The sequence below is a fragment of the Condylura cristata genome, unplaced genomic scaffold, assembly GCF_000260355.1.
Source record: "Condylura cristata isolate star-nosed mole 26May11 unplaced genomic scaffold, ConCri1.0 scaffold00029, whole genome shotgun sequence".
In the NCBI taxonomy this organism is placed as follows: Eukaryota; Metazoa; Chordata; class Mammalia; order Eulipotyphla; family Talpidae; genus Condylura; species Condylura cristata.
The window spans coordinates 23,879,784-23,905,554 of NW_004567130.1; the positions used below are offsets into that span (position 1 = coordinate 23,879,784).

General features: G+C 39.9%; 2 protein-coding genes across 2 annotated transcripts in view; one reads left to right on the forward strand and one right to left on the reverse strand.

Moving 5' to 3' along the window:
* LOC101632900 (C-Jun-amino-terminal kinase-interacting protein 3-like) overlaps positions 1–378 on the reverse strand; it is a 3,810-nt gene extending 3,432 nt beyond the window's left edge. The window contains exon 1 of the mRNA XM_012730876.1: positions 35–378. Coding sequence (XP_012586330.1) covers positions 35–352 — 318 coding nt within the window. The 5' untranslated portion in view covers positions 353–378. The remainder of the gene's footprint in view (positions 1–34) is intronic.
* An 8,639-nt stretch (positions 379–9,017) lies between these two features.
* The window catches only part of AKT3 (v-akt murine thymoma viral oncogene homolog 3), a 180,486-nt gene continuing 163,732 nt past the window's right edge, over positions 9,018–25,771 (forward strand). The window contains exon 1 of the mRNA XM_004691044.2: positions 9,018–9,172. Coding sequence (XP_004691101.1) covers positions 9,127–9,172 — 46 coding nt within the window. The 5' untranslated portion in view covers positions 9,018–9,126. The remainder of the gene's footprint in view (positions 9,173–25,771) is intronic.

The window sequence follows — 25,771 nt, forward strand, 5'->3', positions numbered from 1 at the left end:
GGGCGGGGGCCCCGGCGGCCCGCGGCCCACGCACCTCCTCCGCCTGCTTGCGCAGCGCCTTCTCGCGCTCGTACTGGGTGAGCAGCTGCTCGTTGTCCTCGCGCAGCAGCTCCAGCTCCACCTCGTGCTCCTGGTTCTCGCTGAGCACCGAGTCCAGGTTCTCCAGCACGTTGACCACCAGCGGCATCAGCTCCTTGACCACCTCCTCGTCGTAGCAGTGGATGAGGCGCTCGAACTCGCGGTAGATGGAGCCCGCCAGGCCCGACACGCGCTCCGACATCACGGAGCCCGAGCAGTAGTCGTCCTGGTACACCACCACGCCGCCGCCCTCGTCCATCTGGAGCTCCATCATCGCGGTCGCCGCCGCCGGCGCGGCCCGCCCGCAGTAAACAAACCGGCCTCTTCCTCGTCCACCCCCGGCGCCGCGCTCGGGGGAGACGGCGCGGCCGGGTGGGGCTGGGCGCGCGCGTGTGCGCGCGGACGGGGAACGTGCCCGTCTGTGTTTTTAATAGTAGCGGGGCTGCGAGCCGCCGGGGAGTTGTGTGCTAAGAATAGAAAATGTGCGGAAGATGCCGGGCTCGGCGGAGCGGGGATGCTGTCGCCGCCGCCGGCGCGGCCCGCTGCAAGTAAACAAACCGGCCTCTTCCTCGTCCACCCCCGGCGCCGCGCCTGCCTCAGCCCGGGGGGCGGGGAGGGCCGGACTCCCGGGCGGCCCCCCTCGTTTGGCCCCCCCCCCCCGCAGTCAGCCAGGTTGAGGTTTTGAGGGTCCAGGTTTTCAGGGCTGGTGCTCGCTGCTCATCTTCTGGAAGCCTGAGTCAGTACCCCGAAGTCGTGGTTAGGGTGCACTCACATTTGCATCGCAGTAAGGTCATGGAGACACACGAGTTGACACCTCCAGTGGCTTGATGGACAGTAATTCCCATCAGATGGAGCGGTGCTGTGGATTATATTGATTAATTGCTAGTGTTAAGAGAAGGTTGACCCTTTTTGGGGGTTCATCCTAGGTAAACAGTATAAGACGAGTCTTTACCATTACTTGCCACTGCTGTGTGTTTGGTATTCGGTAAATAAAGCGTGGTCCTATTTTTTAGTGTACTATAAACCACTGTCGCTGGGGTTTGTTTTTGTTGGAAAATCATTCAGGTAGGTTGGCTGTTAGGAAATATTTGAGAAAGCCAGAGTTGCAAGAGTCCAGGAAAGGTAGTTTTAGGCAGGGAAGATTGGCTTTAGAGCGTGTGTGTCGTTGCTAAGTATGTGTGAGTGAGTATGTGTATTCCAGGAGTATGTGCATTCCACACACACAGCCATGCCTACACATTCAAGAGCTGCTTGTCTACAAACCAACTTTTTTAAAATTAAAATGTTTCCTTATTAGTAAATTACTAGTTTCCCAAAGTGTATTATTGAATATTTAATTATATGCAAGCTATAGCTGGGCTTGATCTTTCTCTTGCCAATACATAATCTTTCCCAAGGAGCCTCTGTTTGAAAATCACCCTTTGTTTGTCCTCCTAGGGTTGACCCCAATATCACAGACTGGCTTGGACTTCTCATTTTAAAGTGAGAGTGCATATATCACAGGAATGAGACACCATTGGAATTTGGATGAATATAGAGTTTCAGTCTTCAGCTGTATAGACTTTGTAGTAGTGTGTTTTCTTGCAGTTATTTGTCATAGGTAGTCTAAAATAATTCCGAGGAAAAATGTCATGAAATTGTACATTCACTGTGCTCCCTTCCTTAGCTGTCGGTAATGATTAGTGAATTGTTTTCCAACTTCAAATTAATACAAGTTTGACATTGACTTAGTTTTGTTTGTGTCAGGGTACTTATGGATTCTGTTTGGACATTTTTTGTTTATAAAACTTTATACCTAAAATTGTAAGAGTCCATTCATTTAAGAAATACCAGTGTTACCTGTGTGGTTGGGATGCGTTTGAGTAAACTACTGTTTTACGTTTCATCCAGATGATCTCCACCCTTGCAGAATTTATTTTCAGAATCACAATAAATAGAGACATGTTGGGTAAATGGAACATGGGACAAATACACATAGAGAAAAGCTGTGCAAAGTAGATTAAAGCTAATTAAATGCAAGTGTTTGCACATGATGTATCTTTCATGCAGGAATTCAGTGGAAATTTCCAATTATTTATTTTTAAGAGAGGCACTTGTTTTACAAATTGATTTAGTGGCAGTTCAGAGTTTACTTAAACTTTGCATATTTTAAGACAAGATAGCTATACTTTCTTTGTTGTTATACCTTTTAGTTATAAAGGATTCTGCCTTAGGAAAGTAGGCAATTATGGTTAATGACATGGTTGATTTGGTAGTGTCTTGTCTTTCTAGTGTGATTAAATCTGAAGCATTAAAAAAGTAATTTAAAGTCATTTAGATCTGAATAATGTAAAATGCATCATAGAAAAATAAGCCATTTTCATTTTGTTTTGACCAAATCACTCCTGTAATTTGACTTGCATTTCTGTTCCTCTTAAGTTAATATACACTTAAAAAGTTAATGCAATATTTTTTGCAGATTTGTGTCAGAATATTTAACTCTGGTTTTGACGGTTACACTCCGCGTCAGTATTCTGAATCCTGGGATTCACATGTGCCTTTCTCTAGTAGCCTGGAAAGAAGCCCCTGCCTCATGGGACATTAACTTAAATATCTTAACCACTTACGCGTGTCTCTTCTGTATGCTAAAGCTAGACCCAGCGTAGAGTTAGTGCTGGTCACTTCCTGGCGAGTGCTTGCCATGTGCCAGACATACTCACAGGTGCTGTCATCGCACAGAGTTACTGAAGATTCAGAACAGCCTCAAGTACACTTTTTTAAAGTGGTTTTCACAGGAGAAATTTATTCTGGCTTAATAAAAATCCCTATTACTTTGGCTTTCCTAACACTAAAGCATATTTTATTTTATCTTATCTTTGTTTTATCTTAACTTGTTTGTTCCTGTTACTGGAGTTCATGGTGATGACCCTAAATCTTGGTAATATAATACAAAAGTTTCAACAGATACCAAGTTTATGTAGTAAAAATAATGCTTAACATTCATTTTCATTTTAGTTGTTTGAAATGCCTAATTACTGCCTCACTTGTTTACATATTTTATTGTAGCACCAGAGCCTTTCACAAAGTCCCTGTAAACATATGTCCTTTGCGGGTTATCTTTAAATAATAGTTGACAGATACATTAATGTGTTTCTTGACCTGTAGAGTTGCCTCTTCTTTCTTTTACTTTTTGATCTATTTATCACCAGCTGCAGATAGTTCATATTTGTAAGTGAGGACATTTTGCTAGTATACAGAGGGAAAAGTTAAAAGGTGTACTAGCTAGGAATAATTACTAGAAAACTTTCAAATGAGAACTTCTCCCATATGTTAATTAAGAAAGCCTCTTAACTGTGTTGGGAGGCTGGAAGTTTGGAGGAGCAGAATATGGTATTTTGCCCCTAATATTTGACTGAGTACAATTAATATTTGAATGTTTTATCCTCCCAGCTATATCCTCCTTCCAAGCTTTTGGCTAGAACTATGTAAGTCATAATATTGTCACCTGCCATGCCACCTCAGTAGATTAAAACTCAGTCATACATACGAACTCTAGAAGCACTGTAGAGCGCTTTAGAATTCATCTAGTGCTATACTTTGGTGACAAGGAAACTGAGGCATGGAGAATTAATAGACCTGCTACAGAATTGCTCTGGGTGGGTAGAGTTGGGAGTAGGGACTCAAATCTACGCCTGTCCAGTGCTTTTTCTAAAGCATCTTTGCGATGAACCTTGGTGTAGGATTCTGTACTGGCTAGTTCTCAGTTTGACATGGTTAAAATCTAGCTGATTTTGGCATTTAATGGATCACATGCCAACTGTGTTTTGTTTGTTCATAAGGACTTTATTTTTCCATTTTATTATCAGGAAGGCCCCCAAGGCCTGTTTTAAAAGAAGGATGAATATTGGAGACACACGACCAGCTTTGAAAAGAAAATTCTTTGTGCAGTAGTCTCTAACCTGTCTGTGTTGTATAGGTGCCTTCAGACAGACACAGGCCACTTTTTACATGAGAAATACAGCTTTTCAGGGGAATTCAGTGAGTTGCATTTTTATTTGATTAACTGGCTGCAGTGGCATTCAGATTCTCTAAACAGGAGTAGCAAAGGGGAACAGCAGACCAGCCTATGTTTTTGGAGATGTATTGCGAAGTTGATTTTTAAAAAGTGAAAATTGGGCAATGTGTCTGAAAATTAGAAATGGTGCCTGTGCTTATTGAAGTAATATTATTATTCAGGTAACGCCAGCCTGTGAAAATCAGCGAAGGCACCTCTAGAGAAAGTTTTAAGACAACCCAAATCCATGAAGTTTACTTCACCCTGAAGCTATCACAAAATGTATTGTTTGTGTGGCCGACTTCCCTATGAGATGCTTTTTCAAACATCAGTGGTGCACCCTGGCTTGGAGTTATTTGATGAGTAGAGTGACATGCCTTGAATGTCCCTTGCATTTCAGTAGTTTTCATTTTTCTCAAATACTTTTTCAAAAGTTTTATATAGCCTTATGCTTTTATTATGGCATATGTTGGCTTTACCCACTTCTTGATATCCGTACACAGTATGGCATTATATTATGGTCCCTCTTGACCATCATTTATATTTCGAAGCAACATTCTGTTATATTTGAATGTTTATTCTCCTTCCTTCATTTTGACTAACATCTAAAATATAAAAATTATGGTGGGACTCTGTTGTGCATACTATTAACTACAGTAAGTTTATAGTTTAGAGAAAGTTGTATTACAGAATAGTATTGTAACTTTAGCTTAGAGATTAACCTGTAGGAAATTATTAACCTCTGAATTGCCTTATTTGTGAAAAAGAGATTCGGGCACACCTTTTCTCTTTGCTAACGCACAGAATTTGGTTTGTGCTGCCGTAGGTGTATTTCTTTTTTAATTTATTTAAAAACATTGTGTTTTACTAGACAGCTGAAAAATAATTTGATACAGAAGCTATTCACTAATGTCATGAACGTTCTGGATAGCTCACGTTGTGTTACTTGGCAGCCGCCTGTGCGCGGAGGGAGCTGCAGGTGGCCGGTCCGGTCCTCGTGCTGCTTGTCGGGAGCCTGCTACCGTGCCCGACTGTGGCGACAGTCGTTGGTGACGGCTTTCCTAGGCTCAGACCGCGGCTGCAGGGTCCATCTGTGGCACACACTTTTTTTAAAGAGTCAAATGAGTTATGTGTGTTCACTTCGATAACAAGTCACAGATTTTGGGGAGGTTTTAAATGCTTGTTTCCTTGCCTGCCTGTTGTGCAGTCTCGTCTTTGTCATGGAGTAGAAGACCAGTATATATTTATCAGCTGACTGACAAACAGATGAGTGTAATGTGATTTTTGAGTGAATGGTATTTTAAGACGATGTTTAAAGAATATAGTTACCACTTAAAAGTGGTTGGTTGCTATAAGTAAATAAGTATCTTTTAAACATTCTTACACATGTCACTAAGAAGAATAGGTCGGTCTTTCTCTTTTTCCTGTAGTAGATGATTTTGGCTAGTTGTGGTGCTTGACTTGACCATCGCAGCAAAATGTCAAAAGATGTCCAGGGGAAAAAAAAGTGTGTTCTTATAATTAATAGAACTCTATAGGAGAGAGACTTTAATGAATAAGGAAGAACATTTTATTATAATTTTAACTATATTAAGGTTTTATATAAGTTCAGTGTCTTCTCTCCCTCCCCCCCACTTTAGCTTTAAGATTGCTTGATGTCATTCCCTGTGGAATTCATTTTAACTTGCTGTCTGCTCTTTACTAGCTAAAGCTGCATCTTTCTTCCTTCCTCCACTTGATCATGTATTCTATATTTATTGAGCATTTCCTGTGTGCTAGGCACTCTCAAGTTAAGCTTTATGAAGTAGTAGTCATAGTGAGTTAGGTAAAAGATGTGAAAATATTTTGTAAAGTGTAAAATGACATTCAGATACAATTATCAAATAGTTCTGAAAGTAACTTTGATGTCATTGCTTTGCAAAAGTTCTAAGTTAAATCTGCCAAAAATCTTGTGTGAAATTTTTGTAAGAATGGGAAGAATTTGATTATCCTGCAATGAATATTTTAAAGCAATAGGTTCAAAAGAAAAAATACTCCAGATTTTGTCTTTTATAGCTCAGTGGATACTACACAGTTTGAGAGAAGTTAGAAATACAGGAGGGGAGAAATTCACCCCACCTGAGAATGCGCTCTGCAGACCTGAAGTGCACGTCGTCATCTTGCCAGCTCATGTCTGAGGAAGTCTCCATCAGGAAGTATAGATGACTTGGTACAGTTTGGCCACTGTAGGGAAATTAAGCCAAGGTAGTTGGTTTTTTACTGAAGAGTCAATAGCCTTGTTTCTGTGCACAGAAGATCATTCATTTATCTCCTTTGGGTGATAGCGTATTAGTTTTGGAATAACAGTTCCATCATGAAAGAGAACCCGTTAGTCTTGGGTTGAATCGAATGTCTTGCTTTTTTGGCCCTTTAAAGACGTGGTGTAGTGGAAGGAGCAGGTGAAGGCTCCCTGCCTCACTGCTCTTGGGCAGTGCAATGGCTCTGTGGCCTTGGCCGAGTCACAGAGCTCTGTTCTTTCCTCTCTGTTCTTCAGCCTTACAAGGCCAAGCTTTCCGATGTACAGTTTCACAAAGGAATATTCCCTAAACAATAAAGTCAGTTTTGGAAACTCTAGCTGTTTAGTGTTCTTTATAAGGATATTGTATATTATTAGTAGAACAGTAGATAGAAACTTAATTGGATGTGTATTACATTTTGGTCAGTGCTAAGTGTTGATTCTTGATCTCTTCTACAGTCAATTTCGCTAATATTAAAATACGAATTTTCTTCTACTCAAACTATAGTTTTGTAGTCAGAAACTGAGAATGGGTTTAACAGATAGGAGGCTCCTTGCTGCAAGTCCTACTAAAAGGACCGATGGTGAAGTCCATCTAGGTAATTTGCACGAGTACCCAGTATTTTGCCTCCTTACGCTTAGGTAGTTAACCCGTAAGCTGTGGTAGGTAGCGGTTGACCAAGTTCCGTTCTTCTGTAAGTCGCGTGAACCAAATTGAAATGTTTGAATTTTTATTGAAGTTTTCTCTTTTTTACCTGTTTTTCATGGTAAAGTGGAACTGTTCTTGAATGATGTAGCCACTTTTCTATGGTTGTTGTCCAAAATGTGTTTTCCTTTGGATACATATGACTAACAGTGAGGGAAAAGATTCTTGTGGAGTCAGAGAAGTTTAGCATTTGCTAAGATAAATAGGTCACACACATTTTGTACTTTCGGTATGTTGATAGTAACATTTCAAGAGAAAGACATGCTTAGTGGAATTTCCCAAATGTAAATGACCAGAGACCTATTTTTTTCCTTTTCCATCCTTTTCGGAAAGTTGTCTTACTATTCTGTCCACTATATTTTGGGAAAATACCGTAGATTCTAATTTCCTTCTTGGCTGTGTAATGTCCAGTGGCTGTGATTGTGAAGGCGAGGCCCTACCTGGTGGTGCCTCACCTAGAGCACGTGAGGGCTGTGCTCACCTATTGGTCACACAGACCATCTTCTTTCTTAGAGGATGTCGTCTTAATTCCTGATTGCTAAAAGATTAGACCTTGCGCTTTTTTGTAGCTGTAATTCCGTTCAGTACTAGATAAGGTGGCTCCAACTAAGTATTTCTAGGCATTATTTAGCAGACTTTCTGGTTATCTAAAATATGTGTCTGTGTTTCTGAATCACATAACCCCAGTGTGACTGCACCATACATAGTTTTGGTCCCATGCTGCGTAGATGCGTGAACTCAGTGCTTTTTTTTTTTGTAATCTTGGCATTTTCCTTTTAAGGTTGAGAGGGACAATAAGAAACAGCCCCGTAAAAGTCATTCCAGTTTATATGTGAGGATATTTTTGAGGACTTTGTTTATTACACTGTGTGAGATATCTTTTAAAAGATCCATGGGATAAATTTCAGATAAATTCCAGAAAAACTGTACTCCTTTTGAACAACTTTTTTCCTTTTTATAAATATTTATAGAGACTGTAAATATTGAAACAGATAGTTTCCTTACTTGCATTGCTTCCTGAAAACATTGTGCTAGACTTGGGATCTGTCTTTCACAAACGTGCAGACTTTTATTCTGGCTTCTTTTTTGTCTTTAAGGCAATAGTATAGTTTCGGAGTGAAGAATGCAGGCTCTGATGTAGGACAAGCTGGGGTCAGGGTTATACTTTCTCATTTATTAGTGGTTTGATATTGGGCACTGTTGTTTTTTATTTTTTTTTTCTTTTTCTTTGTGAGCTTGAGTTTTACCTGTCTTTCAAATGGGGTTTATAGTATCCTCAAAGAGTTGTTATGAAGATTATCTGAAAATAATAAAAGTAAGCATTTACAATAGTTCTTGAAACATCTTAAACATTCTACTTCTTTCTGTTTCCATGTTACCTGTTTTATTTTGAGAATAATATTTTATTTCTTATAATGTACCTAAAATAGTTCTTGGAACAAGCCAGAGTAAAGCCGACATAATGTTTTTGTTTTTGTTTTAGCACATTGTATTTTACATAAAATGTAGCAGTTCAAACAGTCACAATTCCATGTCATAACTTCTGAATTTACAAGGTTTGAAAATAAACATGTATGAAGATTTCCTTCTAGTCCACCTTAATTATTGACTTCTGCATTTCATACATACCATCAAAGACATTTTCTGTATTATTTGGGTAGGAGTGATAGTGGTGTGCTTAAGACATTTTCATTGCAACCTCTTAGATTAAAAGTTACACTAGCATTTGAAATCTGTCACAAGACCAGGGAAGTACATTCATTGTAGAACTATTTAATAAATAAGTTCCCTAGTTTGAAGGACTAGACGTTTTTTTGTGAGGTTAGGCCAGTGAAAGACATTTACAAAGAATTAGTTGTTTGTTATTGCTATGTGAGTTGCAAGAATGGAAAAAAAGAAATTCTTTCTTCAATACTTCCTTCCAGGCTGAGTCATCACTAGAGAGTGGGAAGGGCAGCGGCGGAGAATCCAAGCCCCAAAGCTGATAACAAAAAGTTCCATTTCTCCAAGTTGGGGGCTCAGAGGGGAGCCATCATGAGCGATGTTACCATTGTGAAAGAAGGTTGGGTTCAGAAGCGGGGTAAGTGTTCATCAAACCCAAAAACATTACGGTTGGTAAGTGTGCTAACAGGGGGTGGTGTCCTGACGTATTTTTCTCTGCTGCTATTAACAAAGTCAACTGACACATTGTGACTAGTCAAAGAGAAATAATATATAACATCTGTATTAGGAATTTGCATGCTCTTTAGAGGGTCTTTGCAATTCTTGATTTCAAACATGTTGTAATCAGCATATGAAGGTTTGGCTTTCTGGTATAAAATGTGAATGTTTATTCCAGAAATTCGTTAGGTATTTTTTTCTGTGTTGTCCACAGATTCTGCTATCCAGAGAGATGCCTTTAGAATGATTTAACATCTAGAAAAAAGTATTTAACTTGTATAAATTTAAAGACATGTAAATATGTCAATGGACTTGTTCAGTTACAGTAAACCAGTTTATGTGGTAGCAAGGCAAGGACTTTTAAAGTAGAAAAAGAGGAAGCGTTTACTCACAAACTGATAGAGTCAGCAGTCTCATAAATTAGGTAAGTAAAGTCCTGAAGTAAAAGCCCACATGAGGAAAGGGTGTGTGTGTGTGTGTGTGTTGAATTTTGTATTTTCATTTTTCATGATCTATTTTAGTGTTTCTTATTCACTCCTGCATTAGACAAACAATTCACATGCACGATTACTTTTTTGTAATATCAAGGGAGAATTCTTTAGTGTCAAACTTTGTTTCCTATGAGAGTACCCTTGAATATAGTCACTGTGTTTATTAGGAATCTGTAGAGTTTTGACTGGTTGCAGGCAGCTAGTATTTATGCATATGACCAAGTTGAGTAGGATAAAGAATGTTCCATTCTGAGTACTTTTTAAGTTCCTGTGCATTTATTGTTAAAAATTAGTTTTAAATAGTAATTTTAACATTTTTTGTAATTTTAACATTTTCAATAGTTACATGTGATTATGCACAATTGAATTTTAAATAGGCCTGAGTTGTAATTTATGTACAATAATAATCACAATTTTGAGTGAATTTGATGAATTCTAACAAATTCATACAGCAGGATCACCAGCACTGGAATCATTATTTAGGACATTTCTGTTATCCCCAGACTGTCCTGTGTAGTCAGTCCTGTTCCCTCAGCCTTGGCAGCTGTCATTACTATAATTTTGCTTTTGTAGAAATTCATGTAAGTAGATATGTAGGAAGCAGTTAGTCCTCTCTCTCTATTGAGTTGTCGGAAAAGTCATGACACGTTTTTGCTTGTTCGACCACCCAGTACTTTTCTGTAGTGAGCAGTACTATGACTCCATGTGTTGTGTGTACAGTTTCCTCCTTTTTGTCATTGAAGAGCATTTCACATCTCGAAATGCCACAGTTTTTAAGTCTCTTTACTAGTTGATGTACATGTGGGTTGTTTCTAGGTTTTGGCTATTAACAATAAAGCTGCTTTTAACATTTGAGTGCATGATATGGTATGATGTGTTTTCACTTTTCTTGGGCAGTAACAACCTAGGAATGAGCTTTCTGAGTATGATGCTAAATGCATTTTAACCAAAACTACCTGTTTTTCAGATTGGGCAACTGTTTATATTAAGATTTATTTCTTTCATGTTAATCTAGAACTGCACATTTGGGGAGCATTTTCAGATTTCAGTGTTGTATGGTGATTTTTGTTGACTTACCTGTTTACATCATTTTTCTATTTTATTTTTGACTACAAATCTCTTAAACCTTTATAGTTTTACTTGGTTAATCTCTAAAATCTGCTCTCTAAGATTATGATGAAGATTAGATAAGATAATAGAGGTGATTGTGTTTTGATAATTACAACAAATGTAAGCTGTTCCTTTCACCAAATTTTATGAAGGTTATGGGGTGATTCTTGAGTGAAATTCCATTCTGTAAGGTTGGTATATATTGGATGGCACACAAAAAGAGGTGGAAAGAATCCTTCAGTATCTTTTTCTGCATTGGCTAGAGAAGAGTAATAATAATGTGTCTGTGTGTGTATTTCTGATGTGATAGTCATATAAACAATAAACCAACAATGTGAATAATAGAGTTTTAAGATGAAAAGTAAAAAGAATGATTTTCTCTGCCTTCCAACTAGTTTCTTTCCTCAGAGGTAACTACTTTAGATATTTTCTAGTTTTACTTACTATTAGCCTAATTTTATATATATCCCAATTATATATTTAAAATTTTAGGTAAATCTTTAAACCCTATTTTAAACTAATTTTAAGTAAACTAATATGTCCATGTTGTGAGTCATGGAGAATTTGACTCTTTAGTACCTATCTCTGTTCTTCCTTTTCTATTTTTTGGTTGCCTTTATGGTTAAGCTTCTAGCTCTTACACTGTTTACTCTAGAGAAAATTTAGACATGTTTTTAAAGTTTGAACTTTGTAAGTTCAGAAACATGTGTACCTCCCGCAATACTTCCTTCGCGTTTACCACACTCCCTATCCAATTTATGCCAACTTTAGTAACTTATTTCATGTCATCAAGGTTTATAATGTATACCTGTTGATTCTAGAAAGCGATAAAAAATAAGGTTATTGTGATGAAAGTTTTATGACCTGTATAATAAATCCATGGAGAATAAATGGGGCTTCTTTCCCACTGCTGGTTCTCAAGATCATGACAGTTTAGTCTGTGTAGGTTATAACTGTTTTCTGGATTTTTCTCCTTGTCATGTCCCCCCCATTGGTAGAGAAGTAAATGCCTTCTTCAGGTCACGTGCTTATTCAGCTTTTAAATCATGCAGTTGTTGAAGTTCTGGGTATGATATTCAGCTAATGTCATTTAATTACCTTTTCAGACAAGTTGGATAATTTTTGTTTGGGACTTATTTTGCCATTTTGTAGATTACCTCTTGAAATCATTTCTTTTTTCCCCTAGGAAAAATGTGTGTGGTACTTGTCAGATGTTTGGAAATGTCTTTTTCACTTTAACACCTGACAGATACATTGGCTGGGTATAGAACACAGATTTGGAATTATTTTCATATAGAATTCGGACGGTTACATTTTATTACAATTTAGTAATTAGCTTTATGATAAGAGATTTGGTTTTTATTATGAATTACTTCTTTGTAGGTAACCTGTTATTAATTCACAGAAAGATTTTTGTTGTAATGCTCTTTATACTTGGCGATATGAAATTTAAGGAAGATGAGTTACCTTCCTTTTTTACTCATCTTGTAAAGTATTGATGGAAACTGAATGTTAAGGCTCTTTTGCAGTTCTGCAAAATCTTATGTGTTATTTTTTACCATCTATGTTTTTTTAATGGCTATTTTACCTAAAATTTGTGTATCAGTGCTCTTTTGAAAGCTTTCTTTTGTTTTCCACATTTTTGTTTTTCTCTTTTTTTCTGGGAGTGTTCCGTAATGTCTTCATACATTGTTAAGTTATTTCTGGTAACTCCAGTTCATGGCCACCTGCTCCTATTTTACAGATATACTGTCTTTAACTTTAGGACACTAAATAGGTCTTACTTTCACATTTTCTCCCCTCTTTGAAGAAATTTTTCGATTTATATGTCTGGTGGTTTTTTTTCTTCACATATCAGGTATTTCCTGTTTGTCTGTGAATGAAAGATTGCAGTTACTGTTAGTGACTTCTCTAAAGTTTATGTGCTTTTGCTTCTTTATGACAAGTTAGAGTTACTGAATGAGGGTTTGTGATAGGACTATATTTAACTGTATTCATGAAAGCATTAGAAACAGTTGAACACTAGAGCAACCAAATTGGACATTTTTTCCTACCATTTTTAGTTAACTTCTTGAGATTTTTGGTATTTAAATTATAATTTTGTATTTCAGTCAAATTTCGTTATACATGTAAATTTTGATGGGTGGCTTTCTATCTGTCCTGTGTTCTTTGTATATTCTTGTATTTTTTTTTTTTTTTTAGCCATTCCATTTATCTCTACTATTGGCTCATTAGTTTGGTATCTAAATCAGGTAAGTGACACTATAATTTGAAAATAGTGTAGTGTTCATGCTTTTGGAAGATGATCCATATTTTAAGGGTAATTTTTGCATTATGGTAAGAACTGCAATACTTTCAAGTTCATTAAATCTAACTTTTCAGTTCTATAAGAAGATTCTTTTTACTGTTTGTCTAATGGATCATTCCATCAGATACTATGGACAACTGAAATTTCACTGTATAAGGTACATTGTTTGATCATTTAGTACCTCCCAGGTGCTTTGCTTTCCTGAACAAAACAAGCACTGTTTCCTGGTGACAGGCCTTCGATATGTCACACTTGCTTTGCCTTTCCTGACATCTTTCTAAGCAAAGTGTTGTGTTGACTAGATAACTTAGTTCCAGCCCTCGTGGGTACCCTGAGGCCTGCTGCGGCTCTGTCTCCGGTTGCCTTGAGCATCTCAAGCCGGTGCCCAGAGCGACAGGAGCAAGCAGCTGGAGCCAGCGTGGGGAGAGGATGGGAGGCGCCGGCGCTCAGCGTCCGGCGGGCAGCCGCTGTCAGCTGAGGTGGCGGCTCTCCGGGCCTACCTTAGAGGGCGTTTGTATTCTGTTTCTGGACAAATCATTCGCTGAGCGAGTTCGCTGTGCCGTCGTTGCTGACTTAGTCTGCCGCGTGCTGTCAAGGTCCGCCTCCCTCTCCGGCGCCTCCCCGCAGCTTCCTCCGTATGTTCCTTTTCTTGTTCGACTTGCTTTGTTACTGAGGTTGAAGTTTCTTGTCGATACTGCAGCCATTTTTCCTCAAATGAACTGTACTTAGTGAAGTTTAAATACGAGGCCTAGGTCTTTGTCTTGTTTACAAATTTTATATATTCTTACGATTTATAAGCACTTTTTACATATTCAGGTTTTATGTGTGAAACAATTTCAGTATTCATAGTAGTAATAAGATATGATCACAATATGATCACAATATTGTGTCTGATCACAATATTTGAAAACAAAAAAACACAATTTTGTATATTGGTATAAGTATAAAAATTATTTGTGAGGAAATACATACAAATATTAATGGCTATTATGTTAATTTTTCTTATGAGTTAACCAGAGGTATTTAGCTCTGATTCATTTTTTTCTTAGTCCAAAATTGCTTTATGCTTTTCAGAAGTAAAAAGTTATACTTCTAGGTGAGCATTTCATTTCTAGTATTTGGAGAAACTTATTTCTTTATAGAGAAATGTCTGGTATGTTGAGACCAGGAAGGACATGGAGTAAAGGAGGGAACGAATGAATTGGAGAATGAGAATGTACTTACATAAGTGGAATTTTCTTGAAATACCTTGAAGTAGATGTCAGTGAAATTTGAAGATAATAAAATTTGTTGTCCAATCTTCCACATCTGATTTAATTCCCATATAGAATTTAGACTCTTTTTTCAAGCTAGTAAATTATAGAAGATAATTTAAGAAATAGATAAGTTAATACTTTCAGCCAGATTTTGAAACAAACTGCTAAGAGCTTAAGATAATATTTTCTAGTAGAGAGTCGGGATGCAGATTTCATATGTGCACACAATAGCTACATCCATAAAGATTTTGACAGAGATAGTGTGAATGAAATCAGTCTTTGGATCTTCTATAGGCAAGAAGCATTCTAGGAAAATTACAAAGCTTCAAACCTGGGTGACCCTAATTGGAAAAGAAAGGAAGACTCAGAAATAACCGAGACTCCCGCTGACAGGCGGGGCCTTCCAGCCAGCGTGGCCTGGGCGCTGAGCCGGGGACGCACGTGGTCTCCTGCTTTACCTCTTGCCGAGCAGCGGTGCTGCCGGCTTTTCTTGTGACTTCTGCACCACTAGTCCTGAGTTTCTGACTCACAGAAACTGAGACAATCGAGGATTATTGTTATTTTCAAGCACTAAGTTTTGTGGTGATCTGTTTTGCAGTGATGACTTTGCAGTGACAATAAAGTTGAAATTAGAAGGCTGAGAACGCAACCCTGTGAAGATGGCGGGCAGCGGAGGCGGGGGAGAACACTTGTGCAGGGGAAAATAAGTCTCATTTTCAGAGATCATGAACTTACGACTCATGAGATGGAAAAGATGTAAATGCAAAGCTATTCACAAATGTCCTACTAAACACTGGAAAGGGGTGGTCTGATCAGTAATTATTTGCTAAGAAGTAGGGTTTATGTTTAAAATGGAAGAACTTTTCCTACCTATTTTGCATTTATTTTCATAATTTAGCCTTTATTCTAAGTCAGCAAAGTTACATTTATATAGTTTATATACCAGCTTATGTTATTTTGTGCAGTATTTAAAATAAATAAAAGATGTAGTAGAATTCTGTAAAGTTTACTTATTTCTAAAGCGAATACCTAAATTTTTTTAAAGATGTTAATTTATTTATGCATACCAAAGAAGTGGCGTGCGGGCCAAGGGGCGGTGGGGCTTTGGTGAGAGGATTCACCAGAGACAGAGTGGGGAGCAAAATGGGAAAATCCACTGAAATCCACTGCTGAGGGGGGCAGAGGACAAGATAGGAGCAGTCCGCTGTGCCCTGTGGGTCAGTCCCTGGCTGGGGATTGAACTCCTCTGCAGGGGCTGCTGTTAGCTTCCTAGTGCCAAGACTTAACCCCTTGCTCCACCAGGGAGGCCCCTAACTTTCCTACTATTTTGAAAAATTTAAAACTACAGCAAATCTACAAGTTAATGAGCACACAACATTCCTTAATGTTTTGCCACACTGAGCTGTATGTATACTCGTACAGCCAGCTTTACTGTGGTAAATGGGACAAGTAAAACTTAAATATATTTGAGGTATACAGCAAGGTGGTTTGATATTGTAGAATGATTGTATACTGTAGAATGATTACCATAGTCAAGCTCATTAACATATCCATCCCCTCACGCAGTGACCATGTTGTTTGTAGTAATTCACTTTTAGTTAAATTGCTTGAAAAGAAGTTGCAGGTGTCACAGTAGCTTGAAAGCTTGTTAGCCCAATTCTGTTAAAAATAAGATAATGACACAATGATACTAACATGACTAAAAAAAATCATAAAATTTAATCATTATATCTAATAGGGTAGTCTAAAAGCTTTTATAAATTTAAAAGTATATTTGGTTGCAATTGTAACAGGTTTTATTCTAGAAAATTGCATTGCTGTCTGTGACTGACAGTGTGTGTCAGTGGTTTTAATTGTTTGATGGTTCTCTGCCTTAAGTTGTCCCCAACATATAGGTCCTACTTTCTGGGTTTGTGTCATTTTCCTCAATATTACATTAAGGTTGAACCTTTTCTTCAGAGGCAGTGTTGCCAGGTAGTATCGGTAGGTAATGCGTTAGATCAAGAGCGTGACTTCTGGGTCTCTTTACTATAAAGATGTATTTTTTTTTTCCATTTAAAAGTATGTGGGTCCTATTTCCAATAGTTTTCATTTTATCCTTCCATCAGTGATACTTGCCTGCGTCGTTTTTACGTCGTGAATTCTAGAGCTCCCGCTTTTAACTGCCATATATGTCCCAGCCCCACACTTACAGGGAAAGGTACCTTACCACTGCTGACATAACCTTTTGTTGCTTTTAAAAATTAAATATCTTATTTGGCCTGCAAACCTGAAGATAATTATCATCTGAATGCCATGTATATTTTTTCCTTAGTGAGTCATTTTGAAAAACTTTGGTTTAATTGTAAACAATAAGTTAATAGTGCAGTTGAGTAGTTTTTAGAATTCCTAATAGTGAGGCTGTTTAAGTAGTCACATGATGCAAATTGAATGCTGGCTAAAGTGGAGGGAGTCACTCCCTATGTCCTGATGTTCAGTTAAAATCTGTAGCCCTCTGGCACTCACACAGATGCATATAAAAATAGCAGGATAGTCACAGCAGGGAAGCATCAGGCCAGTGACCTGGGAAGTGCATAGATGCTTTCAGAGTTAGGACATGTCACTGGACATGCATGGGGCAGCACAGGTGTATGAAACACCTGAAGAGGCACTGATTGGGTGGCTGGCAAGACCTCAGCCAGCTGAAGGTGCTGGACTCACCTGCCCCATCTGTATTCACATCTAGTTGACACAGAACGAAGCCAGAGCCCCTGGAGAGGAAAGCAGATAACTACTGTCCAGTGTAGAAGAAATGGTTCAGCAGGAAGGAGCAACTTGAAGGAGCTTTGCTTGCAGTACTGCGGCGGGGTCCCCTGGGGGTGGGGGTCTGCTCTGCGGGCCTGCGCTTGCTGCCCTAGGCAGGCAGGGGCTTCGGGGCGCGAGAAGTGTGGGCGCGTGGTGGCGGAAGGGGACTGGCCAAGCTGCACAGCAGGTACCGTAGATGCAGCAAAGTTCGGGAGGAGGTGGGAAGGTCGGAGAAAGGGTTGAAAGACAAAGATAGTTATTCAGAGTTCAGTGAGCTGAAGGAAGAGCAGGACGTTGGGTTATTAAAGAGGAGAAAAGGAAAGAATGGACTTACATGGGCTGCCTGTTACTTTCTGTGCATTTGTGGAATGCCACATTATCTTGGTTTTAGAATTTCCTCTTCTATTTATGTATCCTGGGAGCTCGCATGGAGGAAGTCCCCACCCTTCCAGCAAAATCTATTTGGAGAGTGGCGTGTGATACCATTAGAAGAATTTTAATGCTATGAAAACAGTGAACACCAAAATACTGTATAATAATCTTAGAATTCAGTTACTGTTAATATATGAAGAACTAAATCATCCTGTATAGGAACACTAAAAAAATAACGGGAATAAAGGGAAAAGGTTTGCCAACAATTAAAGTAAAAGGAAAAAAAAAAATTTTTTTAAAGATTTATTTATTTGTACATACAGAACTGGGGTACAGGCCAGAAGCTCAGGGGCGGCGAGAGGCCTCACCAGAGACAGAGTGGGGAAGAGAACAGGCAGATAGACGGAAGTACACTGCTGAGGGGAGCAGCGGGCGGGTCAGGAGAGGTCTGCCACGCCATGTGGTCTCCTCCGGGGCAGGCGGGAATCGAACTCATGCGGAAGCGGCCTTAGATTCTCAGATGCTGTGCTTTAACCCGCTGCGCCACCAGGGAGGGCCCCATTAAAGGTATATTTTACATGCTTATCACTTATTATCAGGAAGTGCAAGTCAAAACCACAATGTGTTACCATCTCACAACAGTGGAAATGACTGACTCGTATCAAAAAGAACAGAAAAAAAGTGTATTGGGAAGGGTTTGGAGAAACAGTGAGGAGGTAGCCTGGTTCAGCCCCTCTGGGAAACAGTGTGAAGGTTTCTCAAAACATAAAATGCAGATCTCAGTAGGTTTCAGGAGGTCCTCCTCAGGCCTCTGTTTGAAGAACATTGCATCTCTAATTTGAAGGAATATATGACTTCAGTGTTCTTTGCAGCACTTTGCACTTTTTTTTTTTATTACAGTATACAAGCTATGGAAATGGCCTGAGTGTCCAAGGACAGATGAGTGAATAAAGAACATGTAGTATATTTACATAATGTACTCGGCTGTACATGTGGTGAAATACTATTTGTGACAACATCGATGTAATCAGAATGCTTGAAATTCTTTTTCCCCCAGTTATTTATTGAGGTAAAGTTGGTTTATGTCATTGTATTTGTTTTAGAGGTTGTCGGTTCAAATTGTGTGTTTTTACACCATAGCCGCCACCAAGGCCCCCCCCCCCCCAACTTAAAGCTCACACAGTGAGGGAAAAAGGGAGCGGAGGGATGGTTTCATTGGATCATGAGAAACGGAGCATCCAAGCTGGACTGCCTTCAGGTGTGCCTGAGTGCAGAGCTCTGGCGGTCAGGCCTGTCTCTTGCGCTCCATTTTGCTCTTTCCCTTCTGGGACGGTCTGGTTTCAAGCCGGCTTCTCTCCGCAGTTGGCATGCGGTTCCTGGCAGCTGCTGGACTTAATGACTCACTGCCCGAAAGGGAGAGAGAATTTCCCACCAGCTGTACAGTAGGTGTCCACGAAGATTCTGTTTGTATCACTTTTCCATACCTAATTCTCACCGAGGCCGGGGTACCCATGATTTGATAATGCAAAACTGGGCACTGTGGTCATTTCGTGATCCAGCGTGTGGGGAAGATGAGGTGGCGCAGCGTGGCGCTAACGTGTGCGTATGTGGGCACGTGCACTGCCCATCACAAGCCTAGTAGTGGTGAGGAGAGAGCCTTGTGTCGAAATCAAATTCCTGAGGGCAGGATCACCCTTAGTTGCGTATAAATAAGTCAACAGCTTTTTAAATTTGTGATTTTATAAAGATATTATCCAAGCCTTTTTAAAGTGATAGCACTTTTATGTGACATGTGATTTTCATGTGACATCTCAGTATTTTTAGGCCTTGTACATGGGTCAGCTTCAGTAGAAGCAAAAACAAACAGAACGAACACACACACAACAGCCCCAGTCTCGTTTCTGGTCGGGTAGGACAGTTGGCTTGGAGGCAAACATACGCGTCCTTTTAAGATGATTGGGAGGACTCACCATAATTACACCTTGAATAGTGCTTGGCATTGTGATAGGTTCATAGTAGGTGCTTGATAAGTGGTAGCTGTTAGAATTCTTATTGATGACATGATCTTTTCTGATGCTGAAAATAACTCGATGTGAATCTGGAAGTTCTGTGTTTGACTTTTAACGTTCCGTAGCCAATTGTGTGTATCACTTGACCTACAAAATAGATACGTGTATTTGAGATCTCATCTGGCTCTGAATTTCTAGCTCCAAATTTTCCTAATAGGATCATTTGGGTAATAGAGAAATCGTATTATACCATAAAGAAAATCAATGATTTCAGTTTAGTGTTAGACAAACTTGGGTTTGCATTCTGCGTGCTCACCTCTTGTGTGGACTTGGACAGACTGCACACCTGTCTCTTCATGTAAGGAGCGGCAATGCGAAGAATAACCTGCTGTAAGAATAGAGGTGCCTTTTGATTTGTGCTCAGTGAAATTTTGCTTTGATTAGTATTTGTAAAGTTTCTTTCAGCTCCAAAATTTGACATTTGGAATTATTTTTGCTGTGGGTATTTACTTCTTCCATCTTTTCTTTTAGATTCTAGCTGAGAAGATTACTATTAGTTGTAGATTACAGTTAAATGTGACTGTGAGATCATGTTGTGTAGCGTTCGCATAGACCTTTGATTACAGGATTTGAGTACCGGGCTGCCTTACCAGCAGGAAAGCTTAGTGGATTGTGTTGGAATAGACCTGACGACAGGTCCATTAGCAAAACAGTTTATAAGCTTTCAGATAAGGAAATCCCCACCAAACATTTAGAAATAAGTTCTTGCTCTGGGATCCATGAAGATTCCACAGTCAAGCCTGGGATCACTTAAATTGTTGTGAAGATCTAAGGAAATGTTTGTGAGCCTTTTAGTGTAGTATTTTCCATCTATACTAGCTGCCATTGTTATTTTTATATTCTAGGAGTACTCTCCTTCATGATCATCAAGCCACATTTAGCCAAAGCAAATCCAGTTGTGTAACTTTTTGAGGAATAATGCTGTGTCCTGAAGCTCCCAAGGGGAAGCTGGAGGCGGGTGGCTGGATCCTGCAACCTGAAGAGATGCCTCTCCCTGTCTCCCTGTCTCCTGGCGTGCCCTCAGGCTCCTGAACCAGCACCCTAGTCTCAGGAGCAAACTGTATTCTTTTTTTTTTCCAAATTAAATTTATTATTTCTCTTCTATCTTTGTTCATTTTTATACAGAATTTGATCCCCCCCCCAGCTCTCACCCCCTAGATCTCCCACTGCCACTGTGCCTGTGTCTGTCACCACAGTCCCTTGTGCTCTCACTGCCCTGTGTGTGTCACACAGGAGAACCATCAGACTGGTGGGAATATGGCCCATGCTAAACTGGAGACAGCAAATGCTGGCAAGGATTAGTTGGTGAAAAAAGAACCCTCCTTGCACTGCTGCTGAGAATGTAAACTGGCTCAGCCGCTGTGGGAAGCATGTGGAGGCTCCTCAGAACACTGAACATAGGTGTCCCATCCAGCAATTGTCCTGTGTGGAATCTACCCAAAGAACACAAAAACAGTAATTCAAAGGGAAAGCTGAACTGTTAACATTTACTGCTTATTTATACTTACTGCCTCTTTATGGTAAGTAAGATGGGCAAACAACCCAAATGTTCCAAAACAGATATATGGATCAAGAAGATGTGGTATATAAACACAGTGGAATATTACTCGGCGATCAGAAATACAGACTCATGCCATTTGTAGCAATATAGCAGATGGTTTCAGTTATATGTGGAATATAGGGAAATCAAGGAAAAGTCAGGAAGGAGTAAGGTTTATTCACGATACATTTAAAGAAACCCCTGCTTTGAAAGCAGAGGCAATAGATGACTGATTGATTTCCAACAGGGAGGGTAAGGGAATTCTACACCTGAACTGTGAACCTACTAGCACGTCTTCAGTTTTTTCCAAACTCTAGTGAAGCTTATTCTGTTTATCTGCAAAAATGGAATCATCTTTAGATAAGTTCACTACCATAACACATAAAGTGAATTCTACCGGTTGAGAAACTTGTTCCTCTACAAAGATCTCTCAGTCACTTCTTTTCAGAGCCTTCGTCTTAAATATGAAGTAACAATCCAAGACCAATTTTAAATAAGCAAATAGAAATAAAGATGAGGGAGTACTCATCTTTCCTTGGAGTACTGAGAGAAAGCAGACATCTTAGGCCTCAAAAGAATTACATAAAAGTAAAAGTATTATTAGAGAAGATGTGTAACTTGTCTCCCTACTAAATGATCGAACAAAAGCATAAATCCTGAGGGCAAAGAGAATGAGATCAGACAGAAAACACCAGTACATTGGGAGCTGAAAACAGGATGCACGAGTGGTAACTGACTTCACAGGGGTGAGGGAGCAGACAGGTATGGTGGTTGTACTATCAAAGTGGCTATTTAATAAGGAAGTGACTTGCTATATATAGATGTATATTTGCTATATATGCCGGCTTTAATGTGGGCAGTGTGCTCTCTTCCAAATGAAGCTGCCCATGGACTGGCCGCCGCTCTAGAAAACCAGCATTATGGAAAAGTACAGGCGTCGTCTCCTTAGTTTCTCACAAGCTCCTGCACGACACCGTGTTCCTGCCGGCCGTTGTTCCAGAGAGTGCACAAGTGTGTCTGTGGTGGCAGTGACAGTGGGGTTGAAAATGATGTGGAAAAACATAAGCAATGTTCAGGAGTGTATTCTGAACTGTGTTTGTAAACTAGTTTATGACTTGGTACTTCTTTGGAAAGTATGCACACCATGGTTATTAGATTTCCAGAACACACTTCAGAAGACTTGTCCAGCAGTCAGTGAGCACAGTTGAGTTGTCAGACTTACTGCCTTTGGTAGTATTTTCCTATGGCTACATTAGACTTAGAGTCCAACAGAGTTGAATTCAGATCCTACCTAAATCACACATCTGCCATCTGCGGCTGCTTAGCCTTGGATAAATTACTTGTTTCTAAGTAAAACGAGGCTAATCGTATCTAACTCAGAGGGTAGTTGTGATGGTTAAGTGACATTAAAGTAAGGCAAAGCTCTCACAAAAGTTGCTGGCCCCGGCTGTATCAGTAAACGTTAGTCTAGTCTCATTCTGCGGTGTGTGGACGGTGGGAAGGTCTCTCCCCCGCAACCCCCTCGGCTCGAAGCAAATGCAGGTGAGCTGAAGGTATGGGACATTTTGGAGTGGATTCATGTTTTAAAGTCTGCCCAGTGTACGGGTAGCACTGCTGTGTTCCTTGCCGTTTGCTGTTGTGCTGTTGCAATGCCAGGGCATAGGAGTAGGACTCGGGGGTTCCAGGGTCTGGTCAGTCTTGTAGGTAGCTCTTAGTGATGAGTGGTGTGGGGTCTGTCACTTCCCCACTTGAGTGTCTACTGATTGGAAGTCAAAGTAAATTCACTTTTAAAGGAAATGATCCAACTTTTGTATAACTGTTAAATGACTAAATGAAAGCTTTATTCCAAGGGGACTTCTAAAAGTCTGTTTCTCTTCTAACGCATGATCTAGTGATCTGTGAGGGTAAAGGCGTTTGCTTTGGCTCCTGATTTTTATGCAGTAAGGAAGAGTGGGATACAGTTACCATTAGAAACTGGTTAATGTGTTTGCAGGACCTGAAGTAATTAGTTATAACTAAACAAATAGTTGATGTTTGGCTTTTTCTTTGGAAGGTAGTTGCAGCGAGAAATGTAGTTTTGAGCGGAAACACCAGGAGTGGCTGTTGCCTTTCTTCCTCATTAAGGGCAGTGATGTCCTGGCGCTGATTACCTGAGGCTGTCACCAGTATTTCAGTCGTGTGGACTTTATCTTTGCTCTTACAAGTCCTGTTCCTCCACAGTTGTGGCCGTTCTTATTCTGTGCATGTGTTTTAAGTCCTGTTTGTTACGCTTATCCCAGCTCATTAGGCCTTACTAAAGGAATCCTCCTCAGATCCCTCAGTCAATTCACATTAGTTGTTTACATGGTATTTTTCACTTTCATAGTTGGGGTTATTTATGTATATCGGTATTACATACATGATACATAATTTCACGGTATTTTCTCAGCTAGATTTAAAACTCTTGGTGGGCAAAGATTACATCCGTTGCTGATTTCCACTTCAATATTTAGCACAAAATAACATTCAAGGTGTATTTTTTAAAGGAAATGAATAAACTGATCCAACTTTGTAAAACTATTAAATGGATAAATGAAAGCTTAAAATTCTTACTAGAAATGACAACTATAGTCTTTGCACTTACCAAACCGAATTTGAAAGGAGCGGAAGGCATAGCAAGGCGGTGTGCAAAGTAGCTCACCACTTGTCTGCGTAAGAGCGGGGGCATGCCCTGGCACAGGAAGCCACTTTTAACAACTGTTGGCAGAACTAAGAAGCAGACTGTCCTTGACCCTTCGATCAAATGCTTTAGAGCCCACGTTTCCTTAAATCATCTTCAGCGTAGAATAAACACTTTGGTACAGTGAAAGATTTATCCTCTATTTTTTTGGTCTTCATAAAGAACTTAACAAAATTGTCTAAAACAAAACTAAAAAACTCGATAATTTGTACTTGTTCTGTTTTTAGAAAGTTTGTTTTCTTTCAAGTGCATGAACACTTTAAAATGAGCTCAGCCCTATTAGCAGATAAACATGTTGATTCATTTGGGCCCAAGCTACCAAGTGACGCCTGGAGGGGCACAATTTGTTCTTTCCTGTGGGGCGGCAGAATGTTTTTCCTCCTCTCCTTCCTATTGAGGGTAGGGGCCTGGAATCAGCGAGTCCCTTTTTTTTTTTTTTTTTTTTAAGATTTATTTATTTGTGCATACAGAACTGGGGTACAGGCCAGAGGCTCGGGGCAGCGAGAGCCTTCACCAGAGACAGAGTGGGGAGCAGAACAGGCAGACTGACGAAGTCCACTGCTGAGGGGAGCAGCGGGCGGGTCAGGAGAGGTCTGCCGCGCCATGTGGTCACCTCCGGGGCAGTCAAGTGACTTTAGCTTCTTAGTGCTGTGCTTTAACCTGCTGCGCCACCAGGGAGGGCCCAGAATCAGCAAGTCCTTGTTACTGAGCTTCACCTGACTTGTTAGGAGAGGAGCAAGATAGACTTCTTCATCATGTCCTTCTTTTCACCTATTTGAATTCTTTGAGTGAACACAAGAGTTAATGCTTTTCATCCAGGGCTCTGCTGTAAGAGGATGGGTCTTTGAACAGTAGGGTTCTGTCATAAAGTACTTCACGGTGTTTACAGAGTCATTTTATGTTTCGTTTTGAGTGGGGTTTTGTGATAAGTGAGGGGAGTCTTCGCGTGTGTTGCCTTCTGAGGACGGGCTTGTAGCCAGTGGTGTTGGGATAATGGCTATAGGAACATAATGAACTTTCGGTAGGGACTGTAGGTGGTATGGAAAGAACATGTGTAGAATACCTAGGATGATCCTTGGTTATTTAGAATAACTTTTGGGAAATAACCAAAATATATAATACTTGTATCCCAAGCAGCTGTTTGAGAACACGTTGTCTACCGTGTTTCCTACTGGCGAGGGCTTGGCTGTGCAGATGGGCCTGCAACACGCCCTACTCTCTTCAACCATCACTTTATGTCGCATAGTTTCTGCATAGTAGGTTTCTACTCTAAACCCTCAGTAGCTTACTTTCATCTGGAAAATGTGCCACATGTCTGTTTTCACCTTGTGGTGTTGTCCGGCACCAGACAGTTTGGCTCCGCCTCCCTGAACATCTGCTTTTTGATTGACACTCCATCTTCCCACCGTTGACGCTGCTGCTCGCCATCCCCCGTGAAATGCCGCTTCTCCCACCTTCTGTCTGGGGCACGTGTTTCCCTTCACAGGGAATGGCCTTTTCAGCCAGTTAATGACCTAAATCTTACCCATCAACAAAAAATTATTGATACCGATATGATCTCTGTGATAGTGTTACTGTTTTTCTCTGATTATATTAATTGTCAAAAAATTTTTTTCCCACTGTTTTGGGGGTGTTCTGGTGTATTTATGGTATCTGTTAATATGCCTAGCTTACCTCCTTAATTGGGTCAGTTTCTAGAGGCCATGTGGTGTAGAATGTGAGAGTTGCAACAGATAAACCTGCAACTCTCAGTGGATCCATTTAATTTGAACTTTGCTTCTTCTTTGTAAAATCTAAAGTGTGCTCATCACCTGCATGTAGTTTAAAAGGGAAAAACATGGAATAACTACCTGGGGGTGATTTTTAGTGT